The sequence below is a fragment of the Poromitra crassiceps genome, assembly GCF_964638095.1.
Source record: "Poromitra crassiceps genome assembly, chromosome: 12".
Classification (NCBI taxonomy): Eukaryota; Metazoa; Chordata; class Actinopteri; order Beryciformes; family Melamphaidae; genus Poromitra; species Poromitra crassiceps.
This window is the reverse complement of record NC_139632.1, coordinates 9928102-9945673: the sequence shown is the minus strand read 5'-3', so window position 1 is coordinate 9945673 and position 17572 is coordinate 9928102. Positions and strand designations below refer to the sequence as shown.

Below are 17572 nucleotides of genomic sequence, written 5' to 3'. Positions count from 1 at the left end.
TTGACGTGTGAGAAAAATCCCTCCATGATACATGTACATAGGTTTCTCATCAACATATTACGGTAATGATGAAATAATTCGATGAAAATCCAATGAACATGGCAGTAGCTCCAACTGTTGCAAATAATTTTACAATTCTATATTCAGAAATAATTCTACATGGGCTAATGAAACAAATGTGATGTAATGACAATAACAGAATCAATGCAGTGTATTTTTTTTTATTTGTGTAAAAAACAAATTGTAAATACATTTCAAACAGCCACTGAAGATATGTTGAGAAACTAGCACGTCTGTTTTGATTTTAGATTATGATTTACATTTCACACATATTGTACAGGTGCTATTTTCACTTTCACTGCAATTTTGCTGTTAAATGTTGACATTGTTGCTCAACTATTTTAACCCCAAGAGCAGCAGAGTAAACATGACTACCGGTACATGTCTTCAGAAAAGAGACAACCCTTCAGAACCTGTTTGATGGACTCATTAGCTTGTAGCTATAGTGGATCCATTCATCCATTCAATTAATTTAATTGTGGAATGCTAACAAGTCATATTATGGTAGCTGTTCCGTTTTCTTTTTACAATATATCACAAATGTTTGCATACAGATAAAATTTGAACCTTTGGCAAAGATTCCCAATAACCAGTTACACAAGCAAAATATTGAATTATAAAAAATTAAACAAACAAAATATATATAAAATACATAGTTATGTTATATAACTTTAATCAGTTTTGATACTGCTGACTCTGAATTTATATCTAAGAAATATATAGCAGCGTACCCAACGTTATTTCCTTGCCTTTAACTCTGAAATCAGTTGTACATGCTAGAGTAGGAAACACAATGAACATGGAGACTCTTTGATACAAGCCAAACTTCCCTGCAGCAGGCAACGGTCTGGGTTTAAAAGTCAAAAATCAGGTCAGGATCAGAGATGGGAAATGAAAGTCTTCACGGGTCCAAAATCACCCTAATGGACTCTACAAATGTGTGCCTGGACCCGATTGGACCGAACAATAAAAACAAAAAAAGAAAGAATTTAAATATAATTCTATATAATTCTATCTATCTATATATCTATATACAGTATATATGTATATATTCATTATATATATATATATCCGACCTGTTTCCCCCCAGAGATATGACAGACCAGACCCGACGCATGTCTGAGGTGGATTCTTGGGTCTTTATGGACCCGACAAAACCCGGTAATTAAAATTGCTGCCATTCTACTGCTAAAAACGTTTATCATGTCAGATACAACTTATGATAGCCTATAAAAGGAGATGAACATAACAGAAAGACTTGCCAAGTTGTGCCGTTGTACACTTTGTCTAGTTACTAGACTAGTACATGAGTGAGACTATAATCTAGCCTAGTGACATTTTAGGTCGTTCTTATCGTGCTGACGTAGGTTCAAGTGCTAATTTTTCTGATTAACTAGTTTGTAATTATTTGACGATATAAAAGGAGTGATTGACAGCTGTGACAGCCACTGACATTTCAATGTCAGAGATCCGAGCCCCCCGGCAAATGGTACCAGACCCGCAGTTGCTTCTTTTGAATGGACCCGGCTATAGGCCTGGCAACCCTCGGGTATTCGGGCATATCCAAAGACCTCTAATGGGAAGTGATCTCCAGCCCGCAGTCAAACATATTGCAAAACATGTTTGGTCTATCAACCACTTTGCCAGGTAGCCAGCAGCCATTTGGAGCTCCAGTTCTGTTCTAGACATCTAGTTGTCTGGTAGAAAACTAAAGTGGCTGGTGAATTTTATTCGTCACTGTTTCCTGCCCTGGTTAGGATGAAACTGGGAGGTGGGAGTCATGGCTTGTACATGCCTGGTTAGGATGAAACTGGAAGGTGGGAGTCATGGCTTGTACATGCCCTGGTTAGGATGGAGGTGAGGTGGGGGTCATGGCTTGTACATGCCGTGGAAGGTGACAGGGATGAGGGTGGTGACCTCGGCCCTTGCGAGCTCTCTCAGGTTCCTGGCATCCAGCAGCAGCAGCACACCTGGCCGCTCTGCCCCCGGCTTCACCACGACACTCAGCAGCACACCTAGGACATAGGAGGTTAGAGCGTGTGCGTGTGTGTGTATTCGTTTGTATTCCATACAGTGTGAGGACCAATTAGAGTTTTTAACCTGCAGAGTGAGGACACTGCTGCAAAGTGGGGACATTTTGGTAAGTCCCCATTTCATCAAGGGGCTCAATCATGCGTGTGTGTGTGTGTGTGTGTGTGTGTGTGTGTGTGTGTGTATGTGTGTGCGTGTGCGTGTGCGTGTGCGTGTGCGTGTGTGCGCGCGCGCGTGCGTGCGTGCATGGTACCATCATCCTCCTCTGTAGCTCCAGGTGTTGGTACGAACAGCGGCTCTGATGGGTAGCAGTCGTCCTCCTGCCACACCCAGGTCTCTCTGGTCCGCACGTTCAGCTTGACAATCTACAGCAAGACAACAAGAATAAACAGCTAACAAGAACAACATCAACAGCCATGACACCTGTCTCAAGATTCAATACTTTATTGCCAAACAACCTTAGTTGTAAGGAATTTGTCTCTCAGCACGTCAGAGACTATACCTGGGTATCCATCAAATATTTTTAAGTCATTTTTAGTATCGCAAAATATATTTTTCTTGAGGCAAAAAAATATTTACATTTACAATATTTATTCAATTTACAAAATTCTGCAATAAATAGGAATCGAAATGCAATTTGTTGAGTAAATGATGGAGGAACATTTGTCTTCATTTGTCAGTGTGTCCCAGAAATGTCCTACTCATTGTGTTCCATTTATAAGTCTCCATTGTGGTTATATTCCCTTCGTTGACACATTAGAATATTACCAAGAAAGATTATTTGTTTTTGTCTTTGTATGAAAGCATGAAATATGATCAACATTAGTTGACAAGAAGAGAAGTGAAGCTAAAATAAGATTAAACTTTGATCATCTCCACATGGAAATTGTGTGGAATAACAATAACGAGGTGCCCAACAATAATCACTTCTTGAAAGAGTCATTTCCATTCTTTTTATTATTCTATTTATTTGCTTTGAAAAACTGACCTAATTCATGTTTTGTTTTTGCTGACATTTTAAAATGTGCCTTAGGATTGGCTTGGAAACATCCTTGTCTCCTCCAGTGAATATTCAAATTCAAAGTTGTCCTACCCTGTCTGGTATGAAGTGGTTGAGTCCCAGGCCGTAGGCGAAGCGATAGTTCTTCCCACAACACCGAGAGTAGTTAATCTGTGGGAACTCAAAGGCTGAGACAGACAGACAGACAGACAGACAGACAGACAGACAGACAGACAGAGACAGACAGACAGACAGACAGACAGAGACAGAGACAAAGAGAGGGAGACAGAAACAGAAATATATTGATTTCATTGGAAGATAGCATACTGACACTGCATTTGTGTCTGGGCATGTGTGCATCTACCTGTCTGTATAACCACGTTCATACCAACGACCAGGGTCAGACCGGGTTACTTGACCGATGTTCTTTTGTCAGTTCACACCAAGTCAGTCAACACAGGGTTAATCCCTGGACATTACAGGTGCTTTCTCACTGGGAACCATCGTTCCGTTCCGCACCCCCCTCCCCTCTCCCCCCCACTGGTCAGTTTTCACATTACAACTTTTCTTCCGTGCTCGGGAACCGAACGGAACGGAACACTTGGAGAGTACAGTTACGTCATCAACTATGCCTGCGTGTATCCTCGCCCGTGTGTTGTCTGTGTGGTTCAGTACGGTTGGCGTTCACATTCGCAAGTGTTCCGTCCCCGGGCATGCCAAAGCGTTCGCCAAACCACCTTTTCAAGTGCACCCTGTCACGGTACACAGTTCCGCACCCGGGCACAGAATGCAACGTTCACACTCATGAAACGAACCGCACCTGGGGTCAATTTGGGGATAAGTGCGCTCGGTTCCGCTCCCGGGTCCCCAGTGAGAAAGCACCCTAATTCAGACAGGACCTGGGTCACAACAGAGATGCATAACAATTAGCATAACAAATTGCAACCCAGCTGGTGCCATTCACACTGAAATTAACCCTTGCCATGTCGGACCAGTATCATCAGGCAGCCCGGATTAACCCTTTATACGCAAAATCAACCTGGGTATAACCCTGGTTGGACCCTTGGTGTGAAAGGTGTAGAAGTGTATGACTGTACTGTGTGTGTGCGTGCGTGCCTGCATGCGTGCGTGGGCGAGCGTGTGTGCGCGCGTGCGCCGCTGCGTGTGTGGGTGTCTGACCTTGTCTGGGTCCAGAGAAGAGGACTTCCGGTTCCAGCCAGATGGTTCCGTCTCCATGGAGAACAGCAGTTGCCGTGGTGTAGGGCAGAGATACCAGGTTCTTCCCTTGCTCTTCCTGAACACACGCACACAGTTGGTTGTAGGTTGGCCAAATCCAGTCACTACGAGCTTTCATTGAACTTAATTTAGTAGCTGACGGAGAAAATGTAAGTGACATGAGCTTTATTTACATCATCAATAGTTAAATGCAGTTACACATAGTTATGAAGCTATTTGTTATCGTGACCCCGTACACAGTGGAGCAGAGAGAAAGGGAGAGGAACTGAAAAATAAGTCATAGTTGGTGTGTGTGTGTGTGTGTGTGTGTGTGTGTGTGTGTGTGTGTGTGTGTGTGCGCGTGCATGTGTGTGTGTGTGTGTGTGTGTGTGTGTGTGTGTGTGTGTGTGTGTGTGTGTGTGTGTGCACTCACCCTGTATATATCCAGTGGCAGCACGTATCGTCTGACCTCGGGCTGAGGAGCGTTCATCGCTGCTTTCTTCACCTCCTCCCACTCCTGCCTCAGGTTGGCCAGATAGAGGTAGTTATACACAAAGTCATGACTGAGAGAGAGAGAGAGAGAGAGAGAGAGAGAGAGAGAGAGAGAGAGAGAGAGAGAGAGAGACAGAGAGCGAGAGAGAGAGAGAAGGGGGGAGGGGGGTAACTACATAAGTAGTAAGTACATAGACTCAAACTTTTCCTGGAATGGTGCAAGGAGGACCTAAACGCTGGAGCAGCAGCCAGGATTCCAGAATAACAATGGACTTTACTGGAAGTTCTCAAACAGGATTACACAGGCAAGGTATGACTAAGACAGTAACAATAAATGGACAAGACTAATATACACAACAGGTAACCAATCACATGGCCACAGGCAACTAATCACATGACCACAGGTAGCCAATCACATGGCAGCTGGTGAGGGCGGAACAAGAGGAGCAGGCCCAGGCTGACGAGGGGCCTTTGGGGCAGGCGTGGAGGGAAGGAGCACACAAGGAAACAACAAGACTACACAGACAGGGTTCATGACAACACACACACACACACACACACACACACACACACACAGGACCGTACCCTTTCCAGGTGCAGAGGTCGACAACGATGAAGCCCTGGTCTTCATAGGAGTTAATGTGGTGGAAGACGTTAAAGGCTGAAGTTCTGAACCTGTGGCTGCTCAAATAACTGGCTGGCTCCTTACTGGCCAGGTGGAACCATGTCTACAACACACACACACACACACACACACACACACACACACACACACACACACACACACACACACACACACACACACACACACACACACACACACACACACACACACACACACACACACACACACACACACACACACAGACACACACACACACACACACAGACACACACACACGCAAGTAATAGATGAACAAAAATGCAGGGGCTCACATACACACACATACACACACACACACACACCAGGGACGGCCCTAGGCATCTGGGGGCCTGTTTCAAAAGCATCTTGTGGCCTACCGTAAAACTTCAAATAAACGCCCGGGCGTATATTTACCAAAAATAGTTTCCAGAGCAGGGTACCGTAACGACTCTGGGCCTTGCCAATGCAGGGCCCGTTTCAGTTGAAACGGGTGAAACATGGGCTGCGTTCCGATCGGCTAGTAGTTCCCAGTGAAGTGGACTGCACAGGGTATTCAGCCATATTGCTTAGCATGGCTGAATGCCCTGTGCAGTCCACTTTGAAGGGGAACTACTAGCAGATTGGAACGCAGCCATAGCAAAGGCCGTCCCTGGTGCGCACACACACACACACGCGGTCCTCCTACCCCCATGGTGTCGTTGGACTCAAAGCAGTCCATGTAGTTGGTTCCTCTGATGCTCCAGGCAGACAGGAACTTGAGCAGGTTGATCTTCACCGGCTGCTCCACAAACACAAAGTAGTTGTCTGTCATACCAAAACTACAGACAGACAGACAGACAGACAGACAGACAGACAGACAGACAGGTGATGAGTCAAGAGTAAAAAAATAAAATACGACCTGAATGTGCCTCTTGGTAACCATCGTGACAACAATGTGGTGAAACCTCATTGTGAAGTGTTTGAGGCAACAGAAGGACTAACAACACACCTGTGCATGTAGGAGGGTTTGAACCTCTCACTGCTGGGCAGCTGCACCAACACCTGGGCCTTCTCTATAGGATCTGACTTGTCTGGAACGCACGCACGCACGCACGCACGCACGCACGCACACACACACACACACACACACACACACACACACACACACACACACACACACACACACACACACACACACACACACACACACACACACACACACACACAGAATATCAGGTTGATGTAACATTAGAGACTATGTTAAAGACTCTGTAGAAGACGTAGATATTGAACGCACCTTTCTGCGCAGGCGGGATCTTAACTATGCTGTAGGCCAGACTCATGTTCTTGCCGAAGCAGTTGCCAATGTTATAGACTGTACCATCTGCTTCAATGTGGGGGTGGGCAGTCACTCCATTGACTGAGAGGTAGTTACACAGGTCCACCTGACACACACACACACACACATTAGAAACCCTGAAACTACTGTGAATCCCATCCACAGTTTTGTGCGATGTAAACCAATCAGCTCTCACCTTCTTTAGGGTCTCCAGTGAATCAGGATCCACCTTGGTGATGAAGTTGGTCTCTGTGACGGCGTAGAAGTCGTCGCCGATGGGATAGATGTTCACTGGGCAGTTGTCAGTCACCTCAATGCCTTTAAAGTATGTAAAGAATCTACACACACACACACACACGCACGCACGCGCACACACACACGCACGCACGCACGCACGCACGCACGCACGCACACACACACACACACACACACACACACACACACACACACACACACACACACACACACACACGATGGTTACCTGATGACCAGTTTTGTTTCTCCATAAACATTCCTATTCATAACATGTAGGCTTACCTAGAGAAGATGTTAGCTGTAGTAGGCTTACCTAGAGAAGATGTTAGCTGTAGGCTTACCTAGAGAAGATGTTAGCTGTAGTAGGCTTACCTAGAGAAGATGTCAGCTGTAGGCTTACCTAGATAAGATGTTAGCTGTAGTAGGCTTACCTAGATAAGATGTTAGCTGTAGGCTTACCTAGAGAAGATGTTAGCTGTAGTAGGCTTACCTAGAGAAGATGTTAGCTGTAGGCTTACCTAGAGAAGATGTTAGGTGTAGGCTTACCTAGAGAAGATGTTAGCTGTAGTAGGCTTACCTAGATAAGATGTTAGCTGTAGGCTTACCTAGAGAAGATGTTAGCTGTAGGCTTACCTAGAGAAGATGTTAGGTGTAGGCTTACCTAGAGAAGATGTTAGCTGTAGTAGGCTTACCTAGAGAAGATGTCAGCTGTAGGCTTACCTAGATAAGATGTTAGCTGTAGTAGGCTTACCTAGATAAGATGTTAGCTGTAGGCTTACCTAGAGAAGATGTTAGCTGTAGTAGGTTTACCTAGAGAAGATGTTAGCTGTAGGCTTACCTAGATAAGATGTTAGCTGTAGTAGGCTTACCTAGATAAGATGTTAGCTGTAGGCTTACCTAGAGAAGATGTTAGCTGTAGTAGGTTTACCTAGAGAAGATGTTAGCTGTAGTAGGCTTACCTAGAGAAGATGTTAGCTGTAGGCTTACCTAGAGAAGATGTTAGCTGTAGTAGGCTTACCTAGATAAGATGTTAGCTGTAGGCTTACCTAGATAAGATGTTAGCTGTAGTAGGCTTACCTAGATAAGATGTTAGCTGTAGGCTTACCTAGATAAGATGTTAGCTGTAGTAGGCTTACCTAGATAAGATGTTAGCTGTAGGCTTACCTAGAGAAGATGTTAGCTGTAGTAGGTTTACCTAGAGAAGATGTTAGCTGTAGTAGGCTTACCTAGAGAAGATGTTAGCTGTAGGCTTACCTAGAGAAGATGTTAGCTGTAGTAGGCTTACCTAGAGAAGATGTTTTTGCAGGGGTCTGGGTAGGCTGCTGTGCCAAACTCAGTGATGACCACTCTCTTCTCGGTCATGGCACGGACATACGCATCGGTCCTGATAAACCTGCACACGCGCACGCGCACGCGCACGCGCACGCGCACACACACACACACACACACACACACACACACACACACACACACACACACACACACACACACAGGGAGAAAACCATGATGAGACCCTCATGAATTATACTTTAGTACTTTGACCCTTCTCCCCTCAGGCTGTTCTGCTAACTATGTTTCTGCTAACAATTGTGTGTGTGTGTGTGTGTGTGTGTGTGTGTGTGTGTGTGAGTGTGTGTGTGTGTGTGTGTGTGTGTGTGTGTGTGTGTGTGTGTGTGTGTGTGTGTGTGTGTGTGTGTGTGTCTGTGTGTGTGTGTGTGTGTGTGTGTGTGTGTGTGTGTGTGTGTGTGTGTGTGTGTGTGTGTGTGTGTGTGTGTGTTTGATCAACTGTTGTTTTCTTGCCCCTGTAGCAACATTCCAGTTGGAATGAGTTTACTGTCAGCTAAGCAAGTCCAGCTCCTTTCCACTTAGTTTGTCCCTCAGATTCTTCTCATGTGTTTTAGGAATGGACGAGTACAGTTGGGATCATTTCTTGTTTAGTTTTGACTTTTGCAAATGTAGCTATATTGCAGAAGTCCCACGTTTCACAGCAGGCTTGCTGCTGCCACACTATTACACTACAGAATCTCTTGTGATTGTTCTTCTTTCATACAGCACTAAATGACATCACATCTAACATGACATCATCTAACACATACAGCACTAATAATGATATCATCTCACATGACATCATCTAACACATACAGCACTAATAATGACATCATCCAGATAACATGAATAGGCGACTTCATATTTAACTTGCTCCTGAAACCTGGTACCTCTTAGCCTTCACAAGTGCATCACATTGGATTGAAGGATTGTCATGCTGTCACCTCTGATTTTATGACTAGATTAAATTATAGAAAACATACTGTGCAACTTATTCTTCAGCATTTATTATATTGAAAATCACTTCAATGAACCAATTTAGCTCATCTCATTTGATTTATTTCTTTAGCTTCATAAGTCACCTCCCGGCCAGGCAGAACCATCATGTGGGCCGCTTCTGGCCCCATAATGCCTAGGTCTGGTCTCATGAATTATACAAGGAACAGTAGACTTAGAGCAGGGAGTAGTGTGCTTACTTCCTGTAGTAGGTCACATGACCGTTCTTCAGATCAAACTTGTGCATGAGGGCCTGTCCGTCAAACAGGTGGTAGAAAGGCTCCGCCCCCACCTCGAACAGACCTGGACCCATCCGCAGGAGACTGCCACCCAGCCATGAGGGTATGACACCTGCGCACACACACACACACACACACACACACACACACACACACACACACACACACACACACACACAGGTCATACAGCTTTTCCAATATCATACGATTACATTGCTTTAGACAGAGACCTTTAATATAGGGACATCCCAACTTCCAGTATCTGTGCCACGGAGGTTTCGCCACTGCCGCGCCCCCTTAGGGGACTGGTCAGCCAATGAAGTTTCATACCATTGACAGACAGCCAATCACAAGCCGAGAACCACGTCCATTTAGGAGACCGGAAGAGTTACATTTCTTACAATTGGCGGAGCCTGGAATGGGGTGTCTCTAATATTAAAGGTCTCTGCTTTAGAGTAGATTAGATTAAATGTAGCAAATTTGATATATAAAACAGGATATGAATAACAATATAGCAAGTGAGTTTATATCAAATGTGCAATAAACAATTACAACACTAGAATGTATTTAGAAATATGTGAATGGAAAAAATTATGAATTACAGCATGTATGTAGGGTGTGCAAAATAACATCAGTAGTATATGAGACAATACAAAAGTGAGGTATGATGATTCATTTTAAAAACAGATATATTCAACCTTTAACAAATGAGAAAGAGAAAATATGTGTATTCAATATTCATGGCTCTCAACCATTGCCGTGTGTTACTTTGTCATGACAGCCTCTGAAATCTGTAATGCCCAAAGTATGTGTGTGTGTGTGTGTGTGTGTTGGCTGGCCTACCAGTGACCTCAGCAGGTATGGGTTCGCTCAGCTCCTCCACTGTCTCAAAGATCTTCTTGTAGCCTGCGGCAGGATGCTCCACTCTGCACAGGAAAATTAAAACACAATAATAAAAGGAACGTGTTGATTCAGTTTCCTTCAAAATCACATGGGGGCTCATTTGAATCTGACCACTACCCACATTTACATATAATTGAAGTCTTCTAAAATCACTGTAGCGAACAGATAGACTAAAGCAGTGGTTCTCAAACTTTTTCACATCAAGGAGGACCCCTAAACTGACACAAATTAGACCACGGACCCCCATTTGATACGCTTTTGTGCATGGATCCGCCATCTGAGAAGATTGTTGCTTTTAGAAGTTTTACTACAGAAGGTGTATGAAATACATGACCAAAATAGTCATACATTCTGTCATTGTGTTACTAAAGGATGGAATTAGAGTGAAAATAAATTATTCCCCGTTTGGCTGGGGACCCCCTGGAACACCCTCAACGACCCCTGGTGATCCCCAGACCACACTTTGACAACCACTGGACGAGAGGATGGCAAACATGAGCGAGCAGTGTGCAGTTGACTGACATCACCACCATACAAGACTTCTGGGTACTGAAGTTCACAGCGAGCAGTTTTGAGACTTCTTCCTTGTGCTGCCTCTTGAGGCTGCCAATGTGCCTAGATACATAGCACAGCTTTAACTTCACTGTTATCTCATTCACTAGATCTTATCTTAGCAAGAGAATTTATCAGGGTGACTTTTGATAATAGGTTTCACTCCGTCCAGGCAGTGTCACCTCACCTCCCCACATACTGTAGCCTATAAGCAATTACACAACTCTAAAGCATATCTGATTTACCAATATATATATTCTCAGACTGGGGTCCCAAAGGAGCATCTTACTGATGGTGCTTGACATGAAAATATCTCCAAAACCTCAGCTACCTACCTGGTATGACATCCCCACTGAGTTTTTTTAACGATTGTTTTGGTATTTAAAAGTACACACTTAAATGCAGACGCAAACTGAGTTAGTTATTATTAATAATGATAATAATAATAATTAGATTAGATACATTAATGACCACACAGTCAACAACAACAACAACAACAACAACAACAACAACAACAACAACAACAACAACAACAATAGGGTGTTAAATGTTACTAAAATTCATATTACAAAGAATTCAACAAGGAACATTTCCAGTTTTCTGATTGAGCATAATTTTGCATTTAATAATTTTACACTTTGAAACTGAGTTGAAGCAATAATAATAATAATTAAAAACAAACTCATGGCTCGTGAAGAAAACAGTGGAGGTGGAGAAAACAAACAAAGTAGAAAAAGGCTGGAAAAAGAATCTGCATAGAAATGAATGGAGTCATGTATCCAAAGAACTGACAATATCCCTGAAAAGCCACTTTCTAGAAAGCAGTCCAGCTCTTCTGGATCTCCACCAGCTGGCAACACAAGGGTGTGATACAAAAAAAACTATGCGTAAACACAGTGAAACTCTACTTCTGTTCACTTCACTTCAGTTTATTTAACCAAGGCAATCTTGCTCTATTGGCCATCTCAGTCCATCAACTAATACAGTTTGCTCGGACCTGATCTCTCCAAGCAGTGTGACTGAAAGAAACATCCGAAAAACTGAACATTTTTGCTGCAATTTTAATGTAGCCTACAGCCCATCAAGAAAGTCCAACTCGCTACTTCTGCTTTCCCCCACATCTCCAGTGAAACAGTTTGGTGGAAAAGCTTGAATAATCTGAAATTATGAGCAGTTGACTCATCCTAAAATCATGTTCTTCAGTACGCTGCTTTCTCTCTTTTTATTTCTACGAGCAACTGGACAACTTGGGAGGAAAACAAGAAAAGGTTAGTTCCAGCTCTGTGGTCAGCGTACGCAGTCAAAAGCACTGAAGAAAAGCAAGGGGTTACTCACCGGCTCACCATGCTGCTTTATATGCTCTCCACACACACAAACACACACAAATAGCTTGAGAGAGAGAGAGAGAGAGAGAGGGAGAGGGAGAGAGAGAGAGAGAGAGAGAGAGAGAGAGAGAGAGAGAGAGAGAGAGAGCAGTTAAACCACACACTGATTTCCTGTGGAGATGGACTGGCCCCTCCTCCTCCTCTTGTTTTTCCGACCATTCTACCCTCTCCCCCTGTTTCCTCTAACCCCCTTCTCTCTCTCTACCCTCTGGTCTGAAACAAGTTGTCTTTTGTCTCCTCTCCTTTCAGCCGTCTGGCCCTTGGCTCCATGCAGAATGTTGTCCATGGCCCTAAACAAGGCCATTGCCAACCTGGGAACACGAACAAACACACACCTACACACGGACGAATAAAGTCAGCTGAGTGAGAAGTTGATGTTTGTGAGTGCGTTGAGGGAATCTCTACTCTGGTCCCACACAGTGAAAATCCCCACCTAATTTGTTCCAGACAGACAGGCCAGGGCGAGCACAACCATTTTAATTGGTCGGCTCTGGTGAGAGAGAGAGGGGGAGGGGGGAGAGAGAGAGAGAGGGAAGGGGGGGGGGGGGGGGGGGGGGGGAGAGAGAGAGAGAGAGACTAACCATGTTTACCTCTGCTTAATTGTCCTCTGTGATCTTGATAAATGGATGGATGGATAGAAGAATGGAGGGATGAAAGGATGAGTGGATGAATGGTTGTGTCAGTGGAGGTCAGGGCCGATTAGTAATCTCTCATCCTGCGTGACTGCTGGGAACTGGCTGCAAACTACCAGCATTAAAGTGGAATAGAAATCCATTTAAACCACATTTTCGACATGATCAATAATCAATATCATTTACTATTTGCGTGTCGTTTACCAATCGGTGCCCGTGTGGATTTGCACGCCAATGACTTTTTCGAGGGCATCGCAGGTCAAACTCAGGTCAGGCAGTCACTCAGTCAAGTTGACGCCTTAGTGAGGTGTGTCGTTTTGTGAGTTGGCCTCTAGTTTCCAGGCTGGGCGTGTTTGGACCTTCAGGCTGAGCAGTGTTTGGACCTTCAGGCTGGGCAGTGTTTGGACCTTCAGGCTGGGCAGTGTTTGGACCTTCAGGCTGGGCAGTGTTTGGACCTTCAGGCTGGGCAGTGTTTGGACCTTCAGGCTGGGCAGTGAGCAGGACCTTCAGGCTGGGCAGTGAGCAGGACCTTCAGGCTGGGCAGTGTTTGGACCTTCGGGCTGGGCAGTGTTTGAACCTTCAGGCTGGGCAGTGTTTGGACCTTCAGGCTGGGCAGTGTTTGGACCTTCAGGCTGGGCAGTGTTTGGACCTTCAGGCTGGGCAGTGTTTGAACCTTCAGGCTGGGCAGTGTTTGGACCTTCAGGCTGGGCAGTGTTTGAACCTTCAGGCTGGGCAGTGTTTGGACCTTCAGGCTGGGCAGTGTTTGGACCTTCAGGCTGGGCAGTGTTTGGACCTTCAGGCTGGGCAGTGTTTGGACCTTCAGGCTGGGCAGTGTTTGGACCTTCAGGCTGGGCAGTGTTTGGACCTTCAGGCTGGGCAGTGTTTGGACCTTCAGGCTGGGCAGTGTTTGGACCTTCAGGCTGGGCAGTGTTTGGACCTTCAGGCTGGGCAGTGTTTGGACCTTCGGGCTGGGCAGTGTTTGGACCTTCAGGCTAATCACGGTGCTTAAATACTGAACCAGAACATCACAGGATGAGAGATTACTAATCGGCCTGTGTTTATTCAAAGTTTATGAATATTAATTGAACGCATTGCGTGTCCAAACGGCACCAAATCCGACACTGCATGACACATCCTTGAGATATGCGGAGGACACACAGACAGATTTCTTGCTTCACAGTATGATGCTAATTGCTAAAGTAGCTCTGTTATGAGCAAAGCTAGGCTGCTGTTCTGCCTCTCCACCATGTTGATGTTCCAAAACAGCCCAGTGGACAGAGATCTATCCGTCAGAAATTCTGCCTGTTTAGGGCATCCGGGTAGTGTAGCGGTAGATTGCCTGCCAAACAAACACGAGGGTCACAGGTTCGCGCCCCCGTGTTACCTCCAGCTTGGTCGGGCGTCCATACAGGCACGATCGGCCGTCTCTGTGGGTGGGAAGCCGGATTGGGGGTGTGTGTCCTGGTTGCTGCACTAGCGCCTCCTCTGGTCTGTCGGGGCGCCTGTTCGGGGGGCGGAAGGGAACTGGTGGGATTAGCGTGATCCTCCCACGTGTTATGTCCTGCCGGTGAGGCTCCCCGCTGTCAGGTGAAAAGAAGCGGCTGGCAACTGTGCATGTGTCGGAGGAACCATGGTGCTAGTTACGGCTCTTCCCAGATCGGGAGAGGGTGTGGAGCAGCGCCCGGGGCAGCAGGGGGGAAATTGACCAAGTACAGTTTGGGGGGAAATCAGAAAATAATAATAATAAAAATATGTCCATTTTCTGCTGCAGCTAGTGGCATTCAACACACACACGATGTGGACATGGACAGGACCTGTTTCCTACCAGGTGACCCCTGGGGACTCTGTGTAGAGAACAGCATAAACAATGCTACATTTTGATGCTGAATGACTTGATTGTAATTAAATTGTGAAAGACAGATCGCTTTGCAGTGTGTCATTGCTGCTGGAGCGGCAGCTGTAAGCGTCGCTCCCGGTGTGGTCAGATATCGGAGTGCGCACATAGCGACGTTGTGACTGGGATCGACCTCATATGGAAAGAGCACTTTCTTTCTGCTGGTTGAGCGCACAGTGCAGAACAAACATGTGTCGTTTGATCGCAAAGTCGTTACTGATTGGGGAGGACTGAATCCATCGCTGGCATAATGACTGGCCAAGTGAACGGTTCCCTCCCATAACCAGTCGGCTGAGGGAAAGCGTCCCAGACCCAGAGAGAGCTCTGCAGCATGAAGTAACGTAGTGTATCAGCGCAAGAACTCTCATGGGTCTGGCGTTGAGACTAGGTTAGAACAAACATCCGGTTCCCATCATTTGTCACACAAATGCCACTTTCCCGTCTCCACCCGTGTATTTAATCCATAGCGATCACTGTTTGTTTCTTACTCCAGTCTGTGTATCTTCACCAGCTTTCATAAACTTTGTTTCCATCTTTCAGATGTGCTAGAATCAGTGCTGCGTTGTGATATTAAGTAGCTCATCTGTTCATTGGGAAAAAACATTAATAAAAAAAATTACACAAGTGGTGCAGGTTTGCGCAGGTCATACCCTATACTTCTCCCCTCCCTCTGGCACCGTGCGTGTGTGTGTGTGCATGTGTGTGTGAGTGCATGCATGTTTCACCAGCGTCGAGCCTTGACACTGTGTGTCTCTCCACTTTCGCTTCCTTGTAGAGGCGGGGGGAGGGACCTAGGCGAAATCTCGTGCTGACCTCTCGGCGCTCTGTTCAAATCTCGTTGAAAACGGAGGGACACACGTCATTTATAGAAGCGGCTGCACCGCATTCATGTTGTTTCCTCTGCTGCTCGTGATGTTAAAATAGTTGAGCGATGACATCAACATTTAACAGACATTGCAGTGAAAATGATCTTTAACCCACACTGAAAACAGCACCTATGTATTTGTGAAGTAATTAATAATAATACATGTACATATTTGTGTACAAGGCCATGATTGGTAAACTCCCTTTATATTTATGTCATCTCCTGACGCAGACCTCCATCACTATACAGCTTGGTTCCACCAGGTGGCTTTCATACCAGGTCCCAAGGGTTTCCACAGAGCTGCTCCCTGGTCCTGGAATCATCTGCAGAGCTCTCTTCATCTAACTAACCTAGTCTCTTTGGGGAAATTTAAAGCCATTTTAAAAGTCTTTGTAACCGAGAAATGCAACTGCCTAAACTGAGTTGGATGTTAGTCTCTTGTGTATTTGATGTTTGTATTAATTGTCTGTTTTATTTGTATTTTAATTTTAATTTTGTAACTGTAACTGACTTGTAACTGACCTGTCTTGGCCAGGTCTCCCTCGGAAAAGAGATTTCAATCTCAAGGGACTTCCTGGTTAAATAAAGGTTAAATAAAATAAAATAAAAAATTAAAGTCTAAAATCAAAACACAGACTCGTTCCTCAACAGATACCGTCAGTGGCTGTTTGAAATGTATTTACAATGATTTTCTTTCTACTTTTATACAAATAAACAATTGCATTGATTGTTATTACAGTACATTTGTCATGACATCACCTTTTAGACACAACTGGGTCATAAGATCCGTTAAAAGGTTTGCAGTTACTGTGTTGGATTAATGTGTTCACATTGGATTTTCATCGTATTCCTTCATCAAAGTAATTTAACGGCTCACATCATGGAGCGGCTTTCCACTGCAGATAGAACCACTCTAAGGCAGCTCTGTGAGTGAATAAACACAAGTGGGGGGGGGGGGGGAACTGGGGGGGATAATCACATCCACGTGTATAGATCAGATACAAGCTCATTCTCTTCAATGGGGAGTGGTGGTACACTATTTTGGGTCCAAACTTAAAAGGAAGGCTTTGGCGATTCTCAACCCGCTCTGTAACATGATTATGCTCTGTAATATAAAGCAGGTGGACAGTGCTTACCTTGTGTATATGTTTTCTGCATCGAGCAATCCCTGTTTGACTGCCTGCAGAAACTCCGCCCCCCGCCAGCTGGTATGGGTCATTAACGCTCGTTAAGGCTCTCGTGTGCATACAGAGGAAAGAAAAAGAAACAACAAGAGTCGCCCTTGAAGGCGCCCTCGAGCAACATCTGTTCACTTCCTTGACACGGACGTGGTGGAATAAAATGCTGAGCTCCCGGTGCAGGAAAACATGAAGACAAAGTGGGTTGAAAATTGGCCAAGCCTTCCCACTTTCCCACTAATGATCTGAGAAGCAGCAGCCTGCTCTCAGGGACAGACAGGTGTTTCTAGTGTCTCGGGGACAGACAGGTGTTTCTAGTGTCTCAGGGACAGACAGGTGTGTCTAGTGTCTCAGGGACAGACAGGTGTTTCTAGTGTCTCGGGGACAGACAGGTGTTTCTAGTGTCTCGGGGACAGACAGGTGTGTCTAGTGTCTCGGGGACAGACAGGTGTGTCTAGTGTCTCAGGGACAGACAGGTGTTTCTAGTGTCTGGGTTGTGGCAGAGGAGATGGATTAGGGTTAGGGTTGTTAGGGTTAGGGGTGGATGTTTCTAGATTCGTAGCAGCGGGGAGCGCTGCTTCTCTGTGG

At 45.3% G+C, this 17572-nt stretch overlaps 2 protein-coding genes across 2 annotated transcripts in view; both read right to left on the bottom strand.

Annotated features, from left to right (window-relative positions):
* Positions 1-1929: 1929 nt before the first annotated feature.
* On the bottom strand, positions 1930-12417 carry LOC310786600 (retinal Mueller cells isomerohydrolase-like; the record flags this gene model as incomplete). The annotated part of the gene is made up of 14 exons (XM_083647830.1): positions 12366-12417; positions 10419-10501; positions 9537-9687; positions 8300-8407; positions 6956-7097; positions 6718-6865; positions 6430-6511; positions 6127-6259; positions 5384-5526; positions 4740-4869; positions 4271-4385; positions 3185-3279; positions 2345-2456; positions 1930-2075 (listed from the first exon to the last, which is right to left on the bottom strand). Exons 1-14 carry the CDS (start codon positions 12374-12376, stop codon positions 1930-1932), a joined length of 1599 nt encoding a protein of 532 aa, XP_083503956.1. The 5' UTR covers positions 12377-12417.
* Positions 12418-16474: 4057 nt separating this feature from the next.
* LOC310786596 (methylcrotonoyl-CoA carboxylase beta chain, mitochondrial) overlaps positions 16475-17572 on the bottom strand; it is an 8894-nt gene continuing 7796 nt past the window's right edge. The window contains exon 13 of the mRNA XM_083647823.1: positions 16475-17572. This exon is cut by the window's right edge and continues 49 nt beyond it. Within this exon, the coding sequence (XP_083503949.1) occupies positions 17535-17572 (38 nt within the window). The 3' untranslated portion in view covers positions 16475-17534.